A 19,434-nucleotide genomic window follows, 5' to 3' on the forward strand; every position below is an offset into this window, starting at 1 on the left:
TCAATGTTTGAGAAGATAAACATTTTTTATAGGAACAACAATGTTAAATGTGATCTGTGAACGCTCATTGGTTATTTAAACGATGTAAATTCTTTTGTAATTTAAATAATTGCAGTTATTCAGTGCGCCCAAGTTCCAACACCATCTACCTGTTTTCCCGTAATTCTTTATTGCGATTTCATTCAATATGCCTCATAACTCTTTCAAAAAATAATTTAACTGTTAGACTTTTATATGCAGGAAACTTGAAACAGTTTATGACGGATAAATGCAACCATTTGCAGGTACTGCTAACAACACAAATCAAATAAATTCCAATAGTTCGTCAGGGCTTGAAAATGAGGGACATAGGCGTAGTAAGGAAAGGGGGGGCGGGCAACGAAGGAGGCATGACCCCCTCTTGAGTCGGAGAGCTACAAATTAAGAGAGAAGGGCCCTGAATGGATTGGCGGTTTCTTTACCCTATTACCTACACCTAATAATGGAAAGATGAAATGCGCAAAAATGCCATTTTGATGCACATAGTCTTCAAAAATTACCCTCACTGTGGAGGCGGAACACCCTCGCCACGTTGAGAACATTGCTTCATCGCTGTCTTTGTCGCTTAACTTTTCTTCCCTCCCTGAAAAACAGCTTGGCTGCGTGTAAAGCATTTTCACTGGTCTAGCTAAGGTTCCACCACGACTGGTCGTGTGTAACCTCAGAGCGCTTCCGCGCCAGCAGCCAGGGGCCCATCGTCCCACGTTGATCGTGATCGAGGCAGGAACAAAATAAATAAAAGCGAGAGGGGGGGTTATTAAGGGAGTTAGCATATCCCACTCTCATATAAGTTTACCCCTAATACTGAATTTTAGTGGTGCAGAAAAATGCCAAAAAAAATCAATTTTGTTATAAAAGCACACCCCAAACAAAGTTTTAATAAATCCATAATTGATCATGCACGAATTTTTCAAAAATCTCGCCCTACGTGGGATGGGGGGATACCCCCCCACACCCTACCCCCTCGTCGGCTGCGCTCCCTGCGCCTTGCGCCCCCCTGTTTCAATTGCTGGCCTACGCCACTGGTTATACTGCCATGTGGTGCAAACGCTGAGAAGAGTGGGCACATGTCTCAGCGAGAATAATGCTACATCATTATACAAAGGCCTTTATAGTTATATGCATGGTGCGTGCAACGTGAGAAGAGTTGGCACATGTTCTTCAGCCGAAGTTAATTGGCAACATTCATATACAAGGCCTTTATAGTTTATACTGGCATGTGGATGCAACGCTGAGAAGAGTTGGGCCAACACATGTCTCACCCGAGACATAATTGGCTTAATTATTATACAATCGGCTCTTATAGTTGATACTGCAGGTGCGTGCAACGCTGAGATAACGAGTTGGCACATGTCTCACCGAGAATAATGGCTACATCATATATACAAGGCCTGTATAGTTAAATAAAGTGGATTGACAAACAGCTGGAAGAGTTGCGCACGGGCTCAGCGAGAATAATTGAACATTTGCTTCAAATGTTTTGTATTTTAGACGAGAACATAGGTATTTCATGTCGTGTGCAACGCTGAGAAGAGGTGCACATGTCTCAGCGAGACATAATTGGTACCATCATTATACAAGGCCTTTATAGTTTATACTCCATGTCTGATGTGGTGCAACGCTGAGAAGAGTTGGCACATGTCTTCAGCTCGAGATAATTGGTACATAATTATATCAAGGGCCTTTATATTACTATACTCGCATGTCGTGTGCAACGCTGAGAAGGAGTGCGCACGTCTCAGAGCCGAGAATAATACATTTGCTTCAAAAAAAATTTTGTTTTTTTTTGTATTTAGCACGAGAACTATATATTTTATGTCGTGGAAGTGCGAACGCTGAGAAGAGTTGGCAGCTCTCTCAACGCGAGAATATGGCCTGGCATCATTTATCAAGCCTTTATAGTTTATACTCATTGTGGGTGGCAACGCTGAGAAGAGTTGAGCACTGTCTCACGAGAGAATTGGCACACCGATTATACTCAAGGCCTTTATGTTTATAGTGCATGTGGTGCAACGCTGAGAACGAGTTGACGCAGTTCAGCCCGAAATAATTACATTTTGTTCCAAAAATGTATTGTGATTTTAGAACGGAGACGACTATATTCATTTTCATGTCAGTGGTGCAACGCTGAGAGAGGGCGCACCATAGTCTTCAGCCGAGAATAATTGGACTACATTAATTGAGTACAAGGATTTATAGTTTATGCTGCATGTGGTGCAACCGCTGCACAAGAGTGGGCGCACATGCTCTGAGCTCGGAAAAATTGGCTACATCATATATAACAAGGGGGGGCGCTGTATAGTTTAACTTGTATGTGGGTGCAACGCTGAGAAGAGTTGGCGCACGTCTCGAGCCGTGAGAGATAATTGGACATTTGCTTCGATGTTTGTATTTTAGACGAGAACTCTATATTATTTCATGCGTGGTGCAACGCTAGAGAAGCAGTTGGCACATGTCTAGCCGAGAAATAATTTTGCTGACATTCATGATACAAGCGCCTTTATAGTTTATACTGCATGTGGTGCAACGCTTGAGATAGATATTGGCACATGTCTCAAGCGCAGATAATTGGCTACTCATTAGACACAAGGCCTTATAAGTTTATAGTGACAAGGTGGTGCAAGCTGAAGAGTTGACGCACGTCTTCAGCGGAATAAGTACCATTTGCCTCAAAATGCTTGTATTTAGGACGAGAACTATATTATATTCATGTCGTGGTGTCAACCTGAGAAGACGGTGGCATATGTCTCAGCCGTAGAATAATGGACTCACAATCAATTACAAGGCTTTTAGTTATATACGGCATGGGCTGGCAACAGCTGAGAAGGAATTGGCACATGTCTCAGCGAGCATAATTGAGCATACATCTAATATACAAGGCCTTTATGTTTACTAGTGCATGTGGTGCAACGCTGAGAAGAGTGACGCACGTCTCAGCCGAGAATAATTAATGTTGGCTCAAAAGTTTGTATTTTAGACGAAACTATCATATTCATGTCGTGGGCAACGCTGGAGAGTTGGCATATGGTCTCAGCGAGAAAATTGGCTACATCATTATACAAGGCCTTTTAGTTTATACTGCTGTGGATGCAAACGCTGCATGAGAAGAGGTTGGACATGTCTCAGCCGAGAGTAATTGGCTACTCATTATTACAAGGCCTTTTATAGTTTTAATGCATGTGGTGCAACCGCTGAGAAGTTGCACAGTCTCAGCGAGAATTAATTGGCTACATCATTATAAAAGGCCTTTATAGTTTATACTGATGTTGTGCAACCTGAGAGAGTTGGCGGCACGTCTCATGCCGAGAATAATTACATTATTTGCTTCAAATGTGTGCAATTTTAGAGGAGAACTATATTATGTCATGGCGTGGTGCAACGCTGATAAGAGTTTGGCACTATGTCTCTGCACAAATATATATGGCACTCACCAATCATTATTAACAAGGCCTTATAGTTTATTACATGCATGTGGTGCAACGCTGAGAAGGTTGGCACATGGTCTCAGCCGAGATAGTAATTGGCTACATTATTATACAAGGCCTTTTATAGTTTGTACTGCAATGTGGTGGCAGATCGCTGAGAAGAGCTTGGCCACAGTCTCAGCGAGAATAATTGGCTACATTACTTATACAAGGCTTTTATAGTTTAATACTGCATGTGGTTGATGCAGACGCTGAGAGAGTTTGGCAATGTCTCACGCCAGAATAACTTGGTAATCCTGTATACAAGTGCTTTATTAGCTTTATACTGCATGTGGTGCAACGCTGAGAAGAGTTGGCACATGTCCAGCGAGAATAATTGGCTAATCATTATACAAGGCCTTTATAGTTATACTGCATGAGGTGCAACGCTGAGACAGAGTTGGCGCACGTCTCAAGAGCCGATAATACATTACATTTTGCTTCAAAATGTTTGTATTGGTAGACGAGAACTATATATATATACATTGTCGTGAGTGTCAACGCTGAGAAGAGGTGGCACATGTCTCAGCCGAGAATAATTACATTTGCTTCAAAAATGTTTGATTTTAGACGAGAACTATAGTTAGTCATGTCGTGGTGCAACGCTGAGAAGAGTTGGCACATTGTCTCAGCCGAAATAATATGGCCCTACATCATCTATAACAAGGTTATAGTTTATACTTGCATGTGGTGCAAACTGCCGAGAAGAAGTATGGCACATGGTATCAGCGAGAAATATTTGGCCTACATATTATAACAAGGTATGTTATACTTGCATGTGCGTGGCAACGCTTGAGATAGATAGATGGGCCACAATTAGTCTTTCAGCTAGAATAAATTGGCTCACATACATTAGACAAGGCTTTTGCTAGTTTGATTTTCACTGTATGTGGTGCATATCGCTTGAGAAGATTGGTCGCAACGCCAGCCTAGAGAATGAGATTTACATTTGCTCATAATGTTATAGTTTAATTTTTTAGACGAGAACTATATTATTTCAGTCGTTGGTGCAACGCTGTAGGATAGAGATGGCAGCATGTTCTCAGCGAGTTAATAATGGCTACGTCAATATACAAGGCCTTTAAATAGTTCTATACGTGACATGTGGCTGCCAACGCTTGGAAAGAGTTGGCGCACCGTCTCAGCGAGAATAATTTACAGTTTGCTTCACTAAAATGTTTGTATTTTAACGACGAAGACTATATTAATTTGCATGTGTGGTGACTAACGCTAGAGAGATGTTGCACATGTCTCAGCGAGAATAATTGGTACATCATTATACAAAGGCCTTTTATAGTTTAGACTACGCATGTGGTGCAACGCGAAAAGAGTTGGCACATGTCTCAGCGAGATACATGGTTGCTATCATTATTATATACTAGCTCTTTATAGTTTATACTGGCATGTGGTTCGCAACGCTTGAGGATCAGAGTTGGGCGACATGTGTCTCAGGCCGAGAATAATTGATAACATCATTATACAAGTGCCTTTATAGTGTATACTGCATGTGGTGCAACGCTGAGAAGAGTTGGCATACATCGAGAATACATTGGCCTACATCATTATACAAGGCTTTATAGCTTTATCACTGTCTATGGGGGAAACGCTGAGAAGTAGTTGCGCGCACGTCTCAGCCGAGAATAATTACATTTGCTTCAAATGTTTGTATTTAGTACGAGAACCTATTACTTATCTTCATGTCGATGGTGCAATTCGCTGAAGAAGAGTTGGCATTCATTGTTCTCAGTCCGAGCAATAATGGGCTACATTCGCATTTATACAAGGCCTTTATATGTTATATGACTGCATTGTGCCGAACAGTGCTAGAGAAGAGTTTGGCAAGTCTCAGCGAGGAATAATGGCCTACATTGACGTTATACATGGCCTTTATGGAGCTTAGACTGATGGTGGTTGCAAACGCTTGAGAAAGAGTTTGGCACAATATGTCTTCATCGCTCGAGAATAATGGCTACATCATTAATATATATATATATACTGCATGTGGTTGCAACGCCTGAGAAAGAGTTGGCACATGTCTCAGCCGAGAAAATTGGCTACTCTCAAGCCTTATAGTTTATATGACTGCATGTGGTGCAACGCTGAGAAGAAGAGTGGACGCACGTCTCAGCCGAGAATATTTACATTTTGCATTCAAAATAGTTTTGTATTTTTAGGACGAAAACTATATATGTGTCATGTCGTGGGTGCACGCTGGAAAGATCTGTGGCACATGTCTCAGCGTAGAATAATTGGCACATCAATTATAGCAGGCCGTTATAGTCGATACTGAGCAGTGTGTCAACGCTGAGAGATGTTGGTCACATGTCTCAGCCGAGAATAATGTGGCTACATTATATACATAAGCTTTAGGAGTTACGACTGTATGTGGTGCACGCTGAGAAGGTATGGCCTACTGATTCATCAGGCATGAGATTAATATGGTAGCATCATTTTATTTTACAGGCAGCTCGTATAGGTTTATACTGCATTGGTGCACGCTGAAAAGGATGTTTGTGGAGCATGTACTCAGCGATGAATAATTGGCAATACATCATTTATTACAATGGCATTAGATAGTTTATTGTACACATTGTGGTGTCATACGTGAAAGAGTTGGCGGTGCGGCACGTCTCAGCAGAATTACATATCATTTTGCTCAAAGAAATGTTTGCATTTTATGACGAATTACTATATTATTTCATGTCGTGGTGCTGGCAACGCTGAGAAGAGTTGGCCACGTCTCAGCGAAAGAGATACATTTGCTTCAAAATGTTGTATCTTTAGACGAGAACTATGATTTATTTATATCTCGTGGTTGAACCACTGAGAGGAGTTTGGCGCTCGGCTCAGCAGAGTAATAACATAACCCACATGCCGCACATGCCGGCCGCAGATGCGCGTGCTCAGATATGCGGTTGGTCCACACGGTGACAAAAATCAAGAATGCACATTTGACTTACAGTCATTTTATGGTCACCGATAAACGACCAATGTGGATAGCGAAGGTAATTATATGCCCGCAATATAATCACGAATCCAATGCAAGTCAAAGGAATTATGTCAACCATAAAGATTTTCACGGTCCTCCGTTTTTGACACTTCCCGTCCACAAAAACTCAAAGGAATTATGTCCACGATAAAATAACTTTCGTCCCCTGTTTTACACTCCGTCCTCGCGTTTTACAATTGCTATTAATGTATTTGCACTGGTATCCGGCCTTCACAGCTCTGCTACACAATGTACACTCGCTCTGCGACGACAGTTTCTCAGGCACGCGAACCAGTCTAGCCAGACGTGAAATACTTCAGCGGGCGCAGGCCATAGCATCATTTGCAATGCTTACATAGATGCCATATCATTGTATCAAGCAAACCAGACAATGCGTCAGACGCGTGCAAATACGTCGCGACGGAAGTCTATATATGAATGTGTGGAACTCATAATTCTTTCATTTAATTTGGCTGCATGTTACTATCCGTGCATTATAAATCCTCGCCTCGCCATTGGTCGATTCTATCTGTACCATAAATTATGATTTATGCGCTGACCATAAATTATGTAGTTCATTTGTGTACTTTCTTGATTTTTTTGTCCACCGTGGCTTAACCTATACTCGCCGTGCATGCAGGACGTTCGGCTGTACATGCAGTGTACGTTCAGCTTATGACGTCAGTACCTCGGTCAGAGGTGCGGTCTGCATCCATTACATTTGTTACCAATCTGGCGCTAACTTCAAGGCGATCATCTTCGGGAGGGACGCCTTGACCGGTCCATGTTCTCGCTAGAACGGTCCCTACACTTTTTTGGTTATGTCTGTCCTTGCTCGCCTCATATCAGAGAGTCCACCAGACACTCCGACTCGATGTGTCTCTTGCTCTATCGCGCAGGAATGCGCTTATAAGTCTACCACAGACTATGGACGCTAGTTCTATAGCGACGAGTTGATGCAGACCCACACCGGCGTCGACATACGGCCTTCTGAGCCAGGCTCTACCTGCGCTCGCAGAGAAACGCACCTCAACCCATGCCTGCACAGCGCTAGTAACGAGTTTAGTTACAACAGAGCCGAATACCACGTTGAGAAGGCTGTATACGTACTGTCAGAGCATGGCGAAAGTGATAGTGTTGCAATGTGTGCTGCAGAATATTATAGGCTTCTGCCTCCGAGTCTCTATAACAATGTTCTAGATAGTATATTGGCGAGCTTGGGACGAGAATCTATTTAGCACTCTCTCAACTGACCCACCAAGCGCTTCAATACGATTCTAGGCTCGTTAGAGTATCGGCCTAGAGACGACTCCCCCTCGCAACACTCGAGATACGCGCGCCTGCAACACCACGCAGAAATGCTACGTATAGTCATGCCGCACTCGTCTCTTTACGCCTGAGCTAAGGTGTCAATTACGAGTATCGCTTCCGTATCGCGAGCTGCTGTGGGAGCGCTGATAATTGATGACATATCCCAAATTTTGGTACCTCTTACTAGTCTCGTTGTAGGACTTAATTAAAAAAAACAATTGCCGGCATCCATCTAATACGGGCATTAGCCGTGTAGGAAAGATAATGAGGGAAATAAGGCATAGGCGTGCTCCCGAAAAGTCACTCCACCCTTCAACCTTAGAACCGAAAAATCATTCATAAATATGGCGAAATAAACGAACTCTCACGAAGACAACGCTAGCACGCGTGAAGGATGGGGATTAGAGTAGGATTCGAAGGCGGCGGTTTGGCATGTGGGAGGGGAGGTTGAGGAGCCGATATCTCCGCCTAGGAGTATAGTATTGACATAGCGCTTGAGTCTTGTTTTAGAGAGCAAAGAATTTGCGAATGCAATACCATGTAATATATATATAGACTCGGACAGGCAAAGTAGAATATAAATGTTGTCGTGAATAGCACTATTTTCCCGTTTTTTAACCGAGTTGTTACACTCTAGGTTGGATTAGCTCTTGGAGTTAGTCTATTTCACAGAGCTTGTAGAAGTGTCGCTACGGCGCTCACGTGGGGTGGCGCGGCTGACTATCTTCAAACGCGCTCCCGCCGTGCGCTCGTCGACTGCCGGCTGCGTGCATTGCGCTCTATCCGTTGCGGAGTGGGTCCTTGTTACCTAACCTCGATTACTACCGCGCTGCTTGCTCCCGTGGCGGGACGCGCTCCTACCCGATGCTCTTGCTGTAGAACGTGAGCGCGCGTGAGCCTGAGGTGCTCCGAGCAGTATACGTCTGTAGTGTATTACTCGCGCAAGCACTTATGTCGATGGTCGTGGTGTTTGGTCGAGTGGTGCCTAGATCTCATTGTTGATGGCCTTCATTATGAGTGTTATAGTGCATAAGTTCTTATTTACAGGTGTATCATTCAATGGTGTGTTAGTATGTGATTGTGCATCGTTTTATTTTGGACTTTTTGTTTGAAGTTTTTGATTATTTTTAATAGGTCATAATTTTGATGTCATTTTAAGAGCTAGTCTTCAGGTTGTGTTAAATTGTCGGTCAGGTGTTGGTATGAGTTGTCGTGGGGTAAATGTTCGGGTTAATTGTCCGGGGGTGAATGTTCGGGGGTGGTTAAAATGTCCGTGGTGTGTGTAAATTGTCGGGGAGAAATTGTCGGGGGGGGTTTAGAGATGGTATCCGTGTGGGGGTAATTTGTCTGGTGTGGTTAAAGTCTCCCGGGGGGAGCTAGTGGTTCTCGAGAGGGTATAAATGTGTCGGGGTGTGTAATATGCCCGGTTGGATTAAGCTTGTGCTCTAAGCCGGTGTGCGTTTCCATAGAATTTCAGCTTCCCGCACGAGGGTGTGGATAGTTTCGGGTTCGGGGTGACAATTTGGTTCTCGGGATAGCGTCCTCATAATGCGCTGACGGAGGGCATTCCATGTGTACCTTGTGTCTGTGGTTATCACGGGCTGTGGTGTATGCCTGTGTCGTGTACTAGGTTCTAGTGGTCATACCCTTGTGTCCATGGTTACAGGTGTCCATGTTACCAGGTGTCGCATGCGTTACACCTTGTGTCCGTGTGTTTCACGCAAGTTACGTTACACCTTGCGTTACCGGTTTGTCTGTGGTTACCAAGCCGTCCATGGGTTACCAGGCGTCCATGGTTACCAGGCGTCCATGGTTACCTTGTGTCTGTGGTTGAATGTATACTCTTCGATTCCCTTTAAAAGGAACAGTAGCCTCCTAAGCGATTGCTGTAGGGGTTATGTTTCAAGTAATTTAGGTTATAAAATTGCGGCTCCCATAAAAGTTTCATCGGTTCAATCACTATGTAGAAATATTTTCTAAAAAAATGGTTTTTAAAAACTAACGATTAACAGTTTGTACTAAACGAACGACCGGTGGCCCGCACACTCAGCAGCGCACGAATATGAGAAGTTGCGCATAACCATTTTTCCGAGCCAAGGGCTTACAGACCGAGGAGTATTCTATTTATTCATTTAAAAGCAAAAGGATTGCTAATATCTTATAGAACGACATATGTTTCAAGTTATAATATGGATATGTGTGCCCTACAAACGAATATGTCCGTTCGGTTAAATAAGCATTTAGGATATAAATATCAATATTGCACTTTCGTGATTAGCCTCGCCCGTCATTTACCTGCAAAATAAAAATGGCAAATACGCCAACTTTTTCAGGGTGGCCAGCACGGTCGCGGGTGTCATGGCGCCGTTCAAATTTTGTAGCGTGATGTGTATAATAATTAATTAAGTAGTCTTGCGTCTGGAGTCAGAATACAGTGTGCGTACACTTAGGTACGATATTGGATAGCTACCAGTTATACAGTAAGTACAGTTGTATGCAGTAAAATCCTAGAGGCTACTGTCCCTTTAACAAGCTCACCATCACTTATATGTTTTTAGTTATATGATTTAGTTTATATGTTTTGCTTTATATTGAAATTTATTAAGGGGCCCCAAGTAATGAAGTTTCTTACTACTGTTTTGTAGGCGCTGCATGGTATGAAGCTGAGGTCGGTTATATGTGACGCAGTGCACAACTAGACTGCTGTTTAGATGTTAGACTTGTCGATTATGAATTGGATTCTGACTGCAGTGTTTTAGACTAATTTTTATAACTAGTATTCATTATGGTGTGTAAGAGTCATTATCTCTGGCATTCATCGAGCTATGTGATATTTACTGTGATGAGTGCACACGCTAGGTACTATGTTGAGCTCTGTGACATTACTGTGACGCGTACCATGGCGTGTTACCATTACTGTGACATGTGCTGTGTACAGGCTGAGGACCATTATGAGCTCTGTGACATTGACTGAGACACATACCATGCTTTGTGACTATTACTGTGACATATGCTGTGTACAGGTTGAGAGCCATGATAAGCTCTGTGAGCTACAGAAACACACCTCAGACCTTGAGGCGGCGCTGCAAGTGGAGAAAAACCAGGTGGCGCTGCTACATGAGGAGAGGGCAACACTTCGCACGTCTTGTACAGAACAGGAGAACTACATCCGTGATCTACAGCAACACATCGAGCAGCTGCAGGTAGACAGCGCCCTCTAGGTTTCACAGCTGCAACTGTAGCGCACTCTTCTGTTGCAGAGAGGGCGCCCTCCCATGTTTTACAGCTGCAACTGTAGCACCCTCCTATGCTTCTCAGTTGCACCGGCAGTGCCCTCTTGTGTCGATAGCTGCAACTGCAGCGCCCTCTATGTTTTACAGCTGCCACTGCAGCGCCCTTTATGGTTCACAGCTGCCACTGCAGTGCCCTCCATGTTTCACAGCTGCCACTGCAGTGCCCTCTATGTTTCACAGCTGCCACTGCAGTGCCCTCTATGTTTCACAGCTGCCACTTCAGCACCCTCTATGTTTCACAGCTGCAGTGCCCTCTATGTGTTCACAGCTGCCACTTCAGCAACCCCTCTATGTTTCACAGCTGCCACTGCAAGTGCCCCTCTATGATTTCACAGCTGCCACTTCAATGTCCCCATCTGTTTTATAGCGTGCGGCGGCAGTGCCTTCCGTATGTTACAGTTAGAGGGCCATATTTCTATCCAACCAAACCAACTGTAAAGTTTGGCGGCCTACGGTTGTTTCGCCGTTGTAACATTCTGCCAACATGTTAGTGTGATGTACCATTCCATCATCATGTGGTGTTGTGTTCTGCATACTTCAGTTGCTTTGGTGTAATTGTCACTTATCACCTGTGATTGTATGAATCGAAAGCAATGTGTAATTAGTGTTCATGCACTTGTAAGCTGTAGGATTTTGTGCATATGTGAACTAAAAATGAAAGCAGAATACTCCCGTATGTCCCATTATTTAGGCAGTTAGTCATGGCGATCATTCATTGTGTTACAGTCGCCAAGCTGATGGCACTAAAGCAGAAGTTTAAGGACAGAAGTTGGAGCTAAACCAGTCATTTGACAGATACAGCACAAGAGTGGCAGGATCACAGGTAGGTGCTCACGTAGTAGCATCTTACATAAGTAGCATAGTGGTTGTGATAACATAATGTAACCAGAAGATAAGATCGATAGGCCAGCATAAGGAATTAATATGTATAACCTAAAGATAACAGTTTAACAACATGTGATAAGATAATATCAACCATAAGATAGAGCATATCAGCGTATGATAAGATATTATAACCAATATATAGATAACCCGTCATACGATATCATAGCCACAAGTATAGCGATAAGAGCATAATGAAAAAGTTGAAGGTAGAGATTAATGTACATTCACACCGCTAAGATAAGATGCTTGGGATTACTGCAGGGATAGCGTGGTGCAGGAAAGGAGAAGTATGCGCAAAAAGGCACACACAAGCTTGCCGTCGAACTGGAGGCAGCAGAGAGAGCAGCTGGCGATGAGGAGGCAGGGAATCCTGGCAGCAGCAGGAAAGTTACTGGATGCCGAGGTGCAGGCAGAGAGACACGACACAAGCTGCGCTGTACGAAGGAGAGCGGCTGCGCCCTAGAAGTCAGCGCTGCAGCATCCTCTCAACAAGCAGGTGAAGCTCTAAAGAGAAGGGCTTTGTCATGCTGTGTCACTCATAACTAACTTTTTATTCAGCGCACAGGTTGAATATTGACACACTACACACGCAGTACACAGCACAACACACTACTACACAGCACGAACAACACTAACTACACACATACTACACACCAGTACACACCAGTACACACCAGTACACAGCACAACACACTACTACACACCACTACACACCAGTACACACCAGTACACAGCACAACACACTACTACACACCAGTACACACCAGTACACACCAGTACACACCGACACACACAGTAACAACGACCAAGTACAACAGCACAACCCACACTACTACACACCAGTACACACCAGTGCACACAGTACAGCAGCACAACACAAGCACTACACACCAAAGTACACAGCCAGTACACACGCAGCTACACACGCAGTACACAGCACAACACACTACTACACACCAGTACACCACGCAGTACACAACGCAGTACCACGCAGACACACGCAACTACAACACCAGTACACACCAGTACACAACACTACACCTACACACACCAGTACACAGCGAGTTACACACAGTACACAGCACCAAACACACTACTACACACCAGTACAACCAGTACACAGGCCAGCCAGTAACACACCATACACAGCACAACACACTACTACACACCAGTACACACCAGTACACACCAGTACACACCAGTACACACCACTACACACCAGTACACACCAGTACACAGCACAACACACTACTACACAGCACAACACACTACTACACACCACTACACACCAGTACACACCAGTACACAGCACAACACACTCTACACACCCACTACACACCAGTACACGCCAGCACACACACTACACACTACACACACCAGTACACACAGTACACACCAGTACACAGCACAACACACTACTACACATCAGTACACACCCAGACAACCAGTACACAGCACAACAACCCTACACACCACTACACCACCAGTACACACCACTACACACCAGTACACACCAGTACACAGCACAACACACCTCTACCACACACCAACACACTACTACCACACACAGTACACACCAGTCACACGGCACAACACACTACCTACAACACCAGTATACACCAGTACACAACACAACACGCTACTACACACCAGTACACACCAGTACACACCAGTACACAGCACAACACACTACTACACATCAATACATGTCAAAACACACCACCTCACACTACTACACACCACTACACATTAGTACATACCACACCACACTACTACACACCACTACACATTAGTACATACCACACCACACTACTACACACCACTACACACCTGTACACACCACCTCACACCACTACACACCACTACACACCACTACACACCACTACACACCACTACACACCACATCAAGCCGTGCCATACAACCATGCTATGCCACACGACACCACGCCATAGCATGCTTGCCATCTCGCACCACACCAATGCCATATCATAGTATACCATACCACATCATGTCCCTAAGCTGGTAATTGACTACTGTTCTGTATTAACATGTATTATGATGTAGTCAACCGTGTTTCATTGCTGAGTGGAATGACGTGCTTAACTAACTGGAATACTTGCCTCTCAGGATTCAGGAGTTGGAAGCAGTGGTAGATAAAGTGACAGTGGATGCTAAACAACAGAGACAGAATGATAGCATTTCCTCCACCGTTTCTCCAACTAGGTAAAAATGCAGCAGTAATTTACCTTCTCTGCTTCATCTTGCTTGACTCCTCTCTCTGTCTCTTCCCCTTCTCTTCCTGCTGCCCTCTCATTGTCTTGCTCGCTCGCTCGCTCCCTCTCTAACTCTCTCCCCTCCTTCCTCTCTCCCTTTCTACATTATAAACACGCATGCACGCTGTATGTACCTGTGATGATGATGCAACATGTGTGCTGTGCTGCACAACACTTAAACCCTGCTCAATTAATCTTTTAATCACTTTTTTAATCATTTTTTCAATCACTTAATCTTTTCCCTTATTTTTCAATCACTTATTTTTATTAAGCAATTTTTCAATCAATTTTTCAATCAATTTTTCAATCACTTAATCTTTTCCTTTATTTTTCAATCACTAATTTTTATTAATCAATTTTTCAATCACTTAATCGTTTTCCTCTGCTGCAGGACGGAGGTAGTTAGCCTGCTTCAGGGGTTGAGGAGAGAGCTGCAGAAGCAGATGGATTCACATATCAGCAGCCTTACTGCTGGCTCGACCGATCCAACACTGCTACACAAACGCCTATCAGACCTTGAAGGTAAGCGCCCCTCACATTCCACAGGCTAGTAGTGGTTTTAACTAAAGCTGGTACCAATGTCCTGTGGTCATGTGTTGTGGGAGTAGCATTGTAGTCAGGCTAAAGCTGGGTTTCCACTACCGACTTTGTATTGGCGAGTTGGACCAAATTTCCAGTTGGCCAACTCCGAGTTGGCGAAAATAGAACATGTTCTAATCTCCCAACTAGTTGCTATCGATCGGTTGGTTGCGCAACTTTTGCGTTTATGCTGCCGATTGTCGGTTGTATAGTTGGGAAGTTGGTTCAATTCGCCAATACAAAGTTGGTAGTGTAAACCCAGCTTTAGATATTACGTATAATGATGCATTGTTGCTTTACAGCCAGCATGTACACATTGAGGGAGCATAGTGTTACTGTTTATAGAACCATTTATCAATGGTAACAATAAATTTAATAAGTACCAATTTTATTTTTGTTAACATTTTTTATATGGGCGAGGTTGGTTGAAAATGATCTCGCTCTTTCAATAATTTTATTACTTTATATCTAGTCGTGTTTGGACTGTAATCTATATTGCTCACTGGTTGTCATAGTAATCATTAATGTTGCTGACTGGTTTTTAAGGTAATCGTGGATGCTGCTTACTGGTCGTCTTCAAGATAATTGTGAATGTTACTTGACAGGGTCGTTACAGATAGAGCGCTCTAGTAGGGAGATGGATAACATAGAGTTGAGGGCTGTCAGAGATGACAACGACCGGCTGAGAGATCAGATGAGCTCCCTACGCAAGCGCTCCGTGCCACTACCTACCGATACCGACAACAGGTAAAAATCAACTCTCCGCTATAGGGCAGGTGATACACTCACAGATGAGCCATTCATGGGACATGAAGCTTGGGCTTGTGGCTAGAAACATCGTAAAGTTACAACTGTGGGTACCCCTATGACCATGCTTGTGACTAATGTTACATTATGAGAAAACGTCAGAACTGTGACTGATATTACAACTAGCGTGTTACTGGCGGCTGCCTCCTGGTAGGGGCAGATGAGTAGAAATGCTGATCAAATGAGAGCTAATAGTGGATAAGCATTGTGTAAGATATGAGTTAGGATTCAATGCATAAGACAGGTGAACTACACTGCTAATTGAAGCAAAGACGATCACAGACGACCACCGAAGATCTAGACATGGCAGGGCGCATCTTGAGAAAGGGTCCTGCCACCTAGTTTAAGAAGCTGAGAGTTGCCACGGAAACAGCTATCTCACCTATCATGGTTGCAGGTCACCAGGGCGCAGCAGGATAGAAGAGATCAACAAGGTGATTGCTCGCTCGCAGATCCGTGCAGAATCCATGATGGCGACCACCGGCGCCCCCTACATAGGCGATTCGCTGCGCCACCTGGGGGCGTCGCGTGACTTTGACTTGACACAGCAGCTGAGTGGCGACGGACAGGTCGGCACAGGTCACGACCTCTTCACCTGCCGCCTGTCACCTGTGAGACCACCCATGACTGTCGCCAGCGACACCTAGTGGTGAGGCCGGTAACCATTGTCACCTATGACACCTGGTGGTAAGAGTACAATACTGTTTACCAGTGCCATTCACTGCACTAGTAAGGGTCGGTGTGCACATTCTGTTTCTATTATTGTTCTGTAAAATTTGTAGGGTAGACGTCTGTAGGTAGAGGGGAAGGTGTAAATCAAGTTCATTTTCCAACATTCCATATGGCCTTTTAAAAGTCAAAAAGTCATTGTCTGCTCAAAAAAGCAAGTGTTGTGTTAGTCTTGAGATTTTCATCTCTATATCAGAGGGTGAAACACGTCTAAATAAATATACGAATTTTACTTCTTGATTTAAAAATCATCTAATGCAGATGTCAAGATGCATCGTCTGCCTACGCACATCTAGTGTCATTCTAGTCTATTGTTAATATTTGTGTGTGTGACATCTAAGTCCTTTTACCTGTGTGTGATGTGAGGTGAGAGATCTCTTATATCGACATCAATCTAACAAGGAGAATTAATATTTTTTGTATGCTTCATCCATTTGCCATGAAGTCTCAGGTGCCAATTTTATTAGAAATTTTGATTAGCTTTTTACTTTTTACTCATATTTAAGCGTTGCGCTTGCTAGTTGGCTTGCACACGATTATTCATTTTAGTAAAGTTATTTTCTTGTGAATCTCACATGCAGAAAATTACTCAAAACCAGATAATTGCCAACTTTATCATATTTTAAGCAGAAAGATATTGCGTGAGGGTATGTATGTTCATCTTAATTCGTGGTTTTTGCTAGGGACTTTTCACACGAGACAAATATGCAGAATGTACGTGTATTGCATTTTCTTTTGCTCGTCAAATTCTGTATTATTCTGTACTTTGTTTATCAAATAAACATTCCAGCTGTCTTTAAACTTTTCACAAATATCTAGATGGGGCATCAAAGCATGCTTCTTTGACAATCGTTACACCTTATAAATATCCTTGTAAAATTATATATGCTGCTCAATAAACATTCCTGAATTTTATCATATATATTTTCTTTATTGTGTATAACGGTGTCGGTTGTATTAACTAAACATATTTTCTTATGCAATTAACTAAACTTTATTAACGTGCCGTTAACAATTAACATACAATAATCAGAACGTAGATAGTCATAATTATTATATTGTAGATAACGAGTGGTCAATAAAATAAAATAAAATTAACAGTAATAATAATATCGTCAGTATCTGATGAAATGACAACTATGTTGCAAGAATACATATGAGATGGAGTAATTACATTATGATCATTAACTCGGTGGAGTGAATAAATATATATATATGCAACAACCTAGCCAACACGTGGTTGACATGTTTTTTCTTGTAGGCCATGGTCAAATTTACGTATTCAACACATAATGTAAGAGTCCCTTTGTATAGAGGGCACTCTATAGTACATCATTGTGTTACTAGTGTCACCTGTCAACGGACTTGTTTTATTTAGCAACCGGTAGGGTGACGCTTGCGAAATCCATGTTAAACCGTATGTCGTACATGCTTAGCCATTCAGCATCAAACACAGATGTAGTAGGCGGCAGCAGCAGCGTCATGTTTTTACCGTAGAACTCTGGCAGCGATGTGTAGTCCCTAAAACACACGAACATGACGCAACTACTTATGCAAGCTGTTCATCAAGGTTCAATGATTCATAGACAGCTTTAACAATATACAGCATGGTGCAAGGTCAAACCACCTTGTATAATGCAACAAAGCGTTACGCTTGCTTTATAATGGCAGTCCTAGTTCGCGCCTTCAGAAAACTGCATAGTGCATTAACCTTTAACGTAATTCAACCCAATAACGTCTACTGATCAGAGCATGTCCTGTTACAGGAAAATTAGTTTTATTCGCTACACGCTTTCTTGCGTGAAAACGGCCAAACACGCGTCTAAGTGGTTGGTGGCGCTGTGGGTTGTTAACTTGTAAGAGCTAACGACGACGCCTTGCATTTAAATATTGCGATGTTTAGTGACAAGCGTTTCGTAGCAAGTGACCAACAAATCGGACCCGAAAATAGTTTTATATAATCCGACGCCATTTTATTTCTAGAATGGCACCTTGTTTGGTTATACCGCTTAGCATAGACGTATAAATTATAATGGCCTCATATAGTAAATATTTCTAAGGCACTGTTTATTGGTCTAGGTATATTATGTTAACATGTGAGTACATGACACATGACAGCTCACGTAGAAAAGAAGGGAAGAACAACTTACAGCTTGCTTCGATGGTCACTGATCTTTGTCGCATTGTGGCTGCTGATGGGTGAACCACGACCTATCAAGAACTGCGTCCCTGAAACACACACATTAACTTAGCATCAGTCCCGTCCTGCAGCGTTACTGTGCAAAGCCTGTAAAATGTTGCACGGGGATGGTGATGTCCAATTGTCTAGCAAAGAGCAAGGTCGTAATTTACTATATAATGTATATTATTCTCTATAAACGGAATTTTTTTTGCCACATAGGGCTGTGGCCTCTGGAATTGGAGGGGGGGGTAAGGAATAGCTAGCCAATCGGTGAGATCAATATTCATACTATAATATACTGCAATTATATAATTTACTATATATCACGAGGAAAGAGTGAAAAATGCTTCCACCCAAAACCAATGCAGACCTATATTACATGGTTAATGGCGATCTGCTCACGGTCCTTTGCCTAGAACAAAAACTGCGCGCGGCTTTTCCCCACATGCCACGCAGGTAAGATGAGTTAGCTACGCCTCTAACATAATGTGCACTATGTGATATCTGTGATTAGAAATCTAATTGTGAGACTTATTAGTATATTATTTCTACGGTTATAGCGGTATATATGGTGTGGTTATTATTACAACAGCGGCACTCACTCGGGGCGGTGCCATAGAAGAACAGGTCGTCTATGTGGATGGTCTGATGGTTGAGGATGCTGATGTGACCGCTCCTGATGCCGTGCTGGCCATGCAGCGTCTGACGCCTCAGTAACACCGGTGTAGGAGTGCTCACATCAGTAAACAGCACACCGCCGATATCCACCTGCGGGGCAGCGGGGAATTAATGAGATAGTGAGAATAATAGACGGCTATATGTCTAACTATCGATCTATCTATCTATCTATCTATCTATCTATCTATCTATCTATCTATCTAT

At 43.1% G+C, this 19,434-nt stretch overlaps 2 protein-coding genes across 2 annotated transcripts in view; one reads left to right on the forward strand and one right to left on the reverse strand.

Moving 5' to 3' along the window:
* LOC106809111 (myosin-11-like) overlaps window positions 1-11,893 on the forward strand; it is a 27,188-nt gene extending 15,295 nt beyond the window's left edge. The window contains exons 7-8 of the mRNA XM_014812072.1: window positions 10,827-11,006; window positions 11,823-11,893. Of these exons, the coding sequence (XP_014667558.1) occupies window positions 10,827-11,006; window positions 11,823-11,834 (192 nt within the window). The 3' untranslated portion in view covers window positions 11,835-11,893. The remainder of the gene's footprint in view (window positions 1-10,826; window positions 11,007-11,822) is intronic.
* A 5,383-nt stretch (window positions 11,894-17,276) lies between these two features.
* Window positions 17,277-19,320, reverse strand: LOC106809113 (protein Skeletor, isoforms B/C-like; the record flags this gene model as incomplete). The annotated part of the gene is given in 3 exon segments (XM_014812076.1): window positions 17,277-17,891; window positions 18,521-18,599; window positions 19,155-19,320. Coding segments are annotated over 3 exon segments (396 nt in total), but the record flags the coding sequence as incomplete, so codon positions are not given.
* Window positions 19,321-19,434: the final 114 nt, after the last annotated feature.

Source organism: Priapulus caudatus, unplaced genomic scaffold (genome assembly GCF_000485595.1).
Source record: "Priapulus caudatus unplaced genomic scaffold, Priapulus_caudatus-5.0.1 Scaffold329, whole genome shotgun sequence".
Classification (NCBI taxonomy): Eukaryota; Metazoa; Priapulida; class Priapulimorpha; order Priapulimorphida; family Priapulidae; genus Priapulus; species Priapulus caudatus.